Genomic DNA, 6,000 nt, shown 5'->3' with positions numbered 1-6,000 from the left:
AATTGTCGCGCAAACTTATCGGGGTTGTGCAAACGAATTTCCATACATTTTTTGACAGTTCATTTGCGAGAGTGTAAAAATGCACAGATTGCACAGTTTGCGAGGCATTTAAGCGTTTACATGAGGACCCTTAATATTTTTATCTAATTTTTTGGCTACCTTAGTTTCAATGTGTTTACTATTGAATGACGGAGTTAACAAAAAGTTGGACTTTTGGCCGATGAAATTGAGATATGAGCCACCGTGCTTCGTTGCAAAGGTCTTTGAAATATCTATCATTAGATATCCATATTGTCTATATTAATGACTTAGTAAACCAGATATAGGTAAAAAATCGAGGTTGTCCTGGTTTTTTCCTCATATCTCAGCCATTTGCGGACCGATTTCGCTGATTTTAAACAGGAAACTTCTCGAAAGTATGGCTTACAGAATTATTGAAGATTTTGATCCCGAAGATATCTGGGGTCTTCGGAAAATTGATTTCAACAGACAGACATACGGACATGGCTTAATCGACTCCGATATCTATAAGGATCCAGAATATATATACTTTATAGGGTAGGAAAATTATATTGTGGAAATTACAAACGGAATGAAAAACTTATATATACCCTTCTCACGAAGGTGAAGGGTATAAAACGAGCCTTCTATACAAATTTTTAATAATTGGAAGTTAGTAGACCATTCTTCACCCATCCTTGCTTGTTTCGAAATAAAAAAACCATAATTTATATTTTTTTTTATTATTATTTTTGTATTTTTCTTTATATATATTTATATATAATTTTTTTACATTTATTTAGTTTTTGCTTTTGTCTTTTTTTTATAATAAAAATAAATTTTCACTTAAATTTTAAGGAATAATAAAAATATGAAACTAACTTACAAAAAGAGAAACTGCTACACAAAAAGGCGTAGAAAAGGGGAGTAAAGAAGAAAGGGGAGAGAAAAAACTCAAGACAAAAAAAAGATAAACTAAAATTATTAACTAATATGTATATTTATTGTAATGTTTTGTTTTTTATTCATGTAATTTATTATATATTAAATAATAATAGTAGGTAATTGTTTAAAACAAATCAAATTGGTAAAATCTATAAAAATTTTATTAAAAGGAATGTTTAGGTAAGAGCATTTTATAAATTTAAGGGAAAATAATAAGGAAAATAATAATTGAAATGAAAAAAAAATAAAAATGTTTAATTTAAAAAAATTATAAAAGGAAATTTAATTTAGTGTATGAGAGAACATTGTTATTATTATAATAATTTTTATAATAATATTTGTTTTTTTTTTTGTTATATGTAGGTATATAATTTTTTTTGTTTTTGTACACAGATTATTAACTATTAGTGGTTGGTTTTTGTTTTATTATTTAGAGAATACAATTACATAGTTTTTTTTTAAGGGGGTTTGGGGTGGGGTTTTCAAAGGGAGAGATTTTTTTATGATTTTATTATACAACGTCTAAATAAAATTTACTAGTTGCTAAAAATATGTAAGAAGTTGTGGTTTATAAACTTGTTTTTTTATATATGTATATATATTTAGAATTATTTTTCTTTAATTTGTTAAGAATTTTTCCCTCTTTTTTATGTTTTTTTTTTTTAAGATTTGAACTTTTATTTTCTATTTATAATAAGTTTTTTTTTTGTTGATTTTTTTTAATTATTTTTACATTTATTAGAAATTTTTTTAATTGTTATTACTTTTTACAAAATGTTATTATTATTATTTTTAAGGGTTTTTTTTATTAAATTTAGTTTATGTTTTTTGTTTTGTTTTTTAATAATAGTGATATGAAATACAATTAAAAGGACATTTTTTTATATAGTTTTGCTTGCTTTAATAATATTTTTAAATCTAGATTTTTGTTTTGTTTTTCTGATAGATTTTATCATCATTTACAATTGTTTTTTTTTGTTTGTATAATACTTGAGGAATGGTTTTGGGGGTATTTAGTTTGAAAACTTAATTTAGTAAAAAAAAAATTGTTAAAAAATACTGTAAATTATTTATTTAAAAAAGAAAATGTTTTAAACATGAGACAAGTTTATTTGGGTTTTTTTTCTTACGATTTTTTTGTAATTTTTTTTGTTGTATTTGAGAACAAATAAAGGGTTTTTTAGATTGTATACTTATTATGAGTTAAATTATTTTTTTTATCACTCGATTTTCGTTGATCTTGGCTGTTAAATGATAAAAATAATCATAGATATTTACAAGTTTTTTTTTTAGATTTTCCTTAATAAAGTTTTAATTTGAAAAGAAAGCAACAGGGTTTTGAAAAGGAATTGAGTTTAAATGCTAAAATAAAAATAGTTTCCAATCAAAATCAAAAGGTAAACAGAAGATTACAACAAGATTTAACATAAATTTAGGAATTTTATTAAAAGATTTTTTCGAAATTAATAGTTTGTTTTTTTCATTAAAGCAATTGCTTAAATCGTCCAGTTTTAATTTGAAACTGTTTAAACTTTGTTAACCCTGTTGTTATCTTTAAAAATCTCTTTACTTTACGCTAAAATTTGATTTCTCCTCTTAATTTTTTATTTTTTTTTGTCTGTTACTCTTACTTTTAACGAAAAAACAAAACTGTTGCTCTTTTTTTCCGTACGATCGATATGTTTTAAAAAAAGGTTTGCGTGTGAATTTCCGTTAATAAAAATATTCACTCTTAAACGATTTTCTGTTTGTTACATTATTTATGCATACTCAAACGGCGTTTTGGTCGAGACATATGAACCACTGGCTGAATCATCGTCCGATTTACTGCCGCAATACTGTATCAGCAGATTCTACACCATATTGACATACTTGTCCTGAGGCGTCATGTAGTCTAGACTGTTTTGCGAAAAAGCCTGAGCCGAAACGGTGCCCGTGAATGAGGGACTGGGCGAGAGACCGAAATTGGTGGCAGCCGAATAGCCCGAATGGCCCATGTTATAGTTGACTTGATTTTGATTGCTGAAATATTCCATTTGCGAGTAATAGCTCGGCGCCTGGGCATAGTTGTTGGGATATTGTTGATATTGATTATGCCAGAAGTTGTAAGAGTCATGATTGGACATGTAGGCGGCCGAATGGGCGGCAGAATGATGAGCCGATTGGGCGGATTGGGCAGCATGGGCTGCGGCCGCCGACTGTGGTGACATGGGTGTAATGGGAGGTGAGGGTGTGGTGATGCTGGAGTTGGAATCCATGGGCGTTATATTGCCGCCGGGTTGCAAAAGACGGGGATTCGCCGAAGCGGCCGTGCCATAAATACTATGATGATGTGAACTGGAGCTGATGTCACCACCCGATTCCTTGAGTGTATCATAAGAGGAGCCACGCAAGGCATCCACATTGGAGCCCGGATAGCCGGAACCACCCATGTGCTCCTTTTTGCACACAATACTAACCGGACTGACCGAGGTGGCAGGTGTGGGTAATAAAGGTGAAGAATTCTGATGATTGGCACCGCCCGAGGTATTGAGACCACCGCCCGATCCCGAGGCCACACTGCTGCCGGCCATGTGATGTAAATGTGAGACGGCTGAAGAGCTGCTGGGTGTAACGGCGGAGGCGGACGAGGAGGAATTGTGGAAGGAACTGTGATGTGATTTCATGGATTGTGCCACGGCTGCTGCAGCCGCTGCGGCCGACGATGAGCTCTGTGAGGAGGAATTATTATTCGATGAATTGTTATTTGATTTGTTGTTATTATTGTTGTTGTTGTGGTTGTTATTGTTGTTGGCGGACGAGGAATGATGACTGTTGGATTTGGAAGAATTCGTTGAACTGGAATTGCTGCTGCCATTATTCGATGTATTGCGTGAGGAGGAGGATGAACACGAGGCGGAACCCGAACCCGAATTAACCGATTTCGAGTTGCTTAAGCTATTCGACTGTTGTTGCTGTTGCAATTGTTGGCGGCATTTGGCGCGACGATTTTTAAACCAGACCTGCAAATAAAAATAAAATAGAAAATAAAATGTTAGTAATTTGTTTTCAAAGTGAAATCTTTCTTTGATTTCCTTAAAATTAAAAGCTCAGCATTTAACACATTTTTCCAGCTCATTAACTGATATCAAACAGAAAATTTTAATATTATTAAACTTGAATTTCTCTTTTAAATTCAAGAAATAAAAAAAATTTCCTTTAACAAGCAAAAATTGTTATTGAAATTAGTGATATTAATTTAAAAATATGTCCTTTACCCCCTGCCCAACAACTTTGATTACAAATCTTAACTTTATCAAACCGAAACACACACAAATAAAAAAAACTGTTTGCAAGCAAAATATACTAAAGAAGGAGGACAAATTGAGAAATATAATGAAATCTGATACGCCTTGTTTAATGCTCTTTTTGTCCTGATAACAAAAAAAAAAAAACGGCAATATAACGCAAATAAAGTCCTTACCCTCTAATGAATATTTTTTTTGGTCATGAATGAATGAATGGATGGGATTTTTTTTGACTTGGGGAGCTGTTTAACAACAGGGGCGTTAAAAGTGTGTGGTAACATTATAGATTGTGGCGTGTGGCATTAATATCAAGGCAAATATGTTTGCAGTGTGTATACGTTGCTTGTTTAGGGTGGCAACTTGAAACCATTAACAGGCCCACCTCTTCATTTTTCGTTTATGGACCGTCAAGAGCTTTTCAAATCACTGTAAAAACAAATTCTTTAAAAAAGAAATTCCACTTGTACGAATGAGTTGTACTCTGATGAGATGATGAGAATGTTCACACACATCTATAAATGCCTTCCTAAGCACTTTGCGGATTGTTAGCTGGGTCCCCTTAAGCATAACAAACAAGGATAATGTGAACATGACTGAATGAATGAAGTGTTTGTATAAAATTCTACCCCATCTACTGCTATTTATCTTCTTCTTTATTTTTTTGGTTTTTTGGGAAATAGTCCTTGCACTTGTTATTGTAAGATAAAAGGGGGAGTGTGTTGATGGCTGGGTGGCATGAGGTTTGCTTTTCTATTTGACAATATAATCGAGTCAATTTGCAACTGTACGCTTTGGATAAACATTTCAGAGATGTTTGTGTTTGTTTTTGTTTATTTGTTGTGTATCGTTCGTTCGTTGGTGGCAGCCAGCAAATGCTTTGGGCTAAATTGTATAATGTGCAGCATCTTTGAAATGGGCGCGTGACTTTTAACACTTGTTTCTTGTTTTATGGCAGGCAGTAACAATAATATTAACAACAACTATAATTTATTCATTGATACTTGTCTTCCTTCCTTCCAACTCTCCGCCTGAAAAGCCACTTACTTGCCTGTGCTCGAACACACTCAAGTTAAACAAACAAATAAACAACACATAAAAATTTACCCAAAGAATTGTTGAAATTGTAAATTATTGTAATTGTTGTGGGAAAAATGCGTTATGGTGTTAGAAATCATAAGAAAAGGCGCTGAAGTTTGGTTAAAGGGATGTTTAACATAAATAAAGTTTAACTTGAGTTTAACTAAACTTATGAAGAAATAAATATTGTTGTATTTGTAAGGTAAACAAAAATTTGTGTTTGAATTCAAATAAAAAGTTTTTGATTAAAAGAAGTTTTCAAAAAGAAAGTTTAAACTAATAAGAAAATGAATATTGAAGTTTGTAAAGTAAACTAAAATATGAACATGAATTCAAACAAAATATTATTCTACAAGCTTGTAGGTTTAAAAAACGAGGCATTTGAAATTGAATTAATAATTTGTCAAGTAAAATGAATTTAAACTAAGTTTAATTAAACTTCATTAAAGCTTGAGAGATATAAAACCCCAAAATTATTAAAACATTTTAAGTTTTCACAGGCAAAATTAGAATTTGATTGAAGGTTAAACTTAGTTTAACTAAAATCAACAAGAAATTACAAGCAAATCTTTTAAAAAGAAACCTATTACAAATCTCAAGTTTACTTATTTTTGACATTTGGCTTTAAACTAAGTTTAACTAAGCCTGTCATTAAAGCTAAAGAGATGTAAAACCCCAAAGTTGTTAAAAA

At 31.1% G+C, this 6,000-nt stretch overlaps 1 protein-coding gene across 1 annotated transcript in view; it reads right to left on the bottom strand.

Annotated features, from left to right (window-relative positions):
• Positions 1-2,691: 2,691 nt before the first annotated feature.
• Positions 2,692-6,000, bottom strand: part of oc (ocelliless) — a 36,552-nt gene continuing 33,243 nt past the window's right edge. The window contains exon 4 of the mRNA XM_065507804.1: positions 2,692-3,947. Within this exon, the coding sequence (XP_065363876.1) occupies positions 2,799-3,947 (1,149 nt within the window). The 3' untranslated portion in view covers positions 2,692-2,798. The remainder of the gene's footprint in view (positions 3,948-6,000) is intronic.

The sequence above is a fragment of the Calliphora vicina genome, chromosome 4 (genome assembly GCF_958450345.1).
Source record: "Calliphora vicina chromosome 4, idCalVici1.1, whole genome shotgun sequence".
Taxonomy (NCBI): Eukaryota; Metazoa; Arthropoda; class Insecta; order Diptera; family Calliphoridae; genus Calliphora; species Calliphora vicina.
The sequence above is the reverse complement of the archived record's forward strand: the minus strand, read 5'-3'. Positions and strand labels throughout refer to the sequence as shown.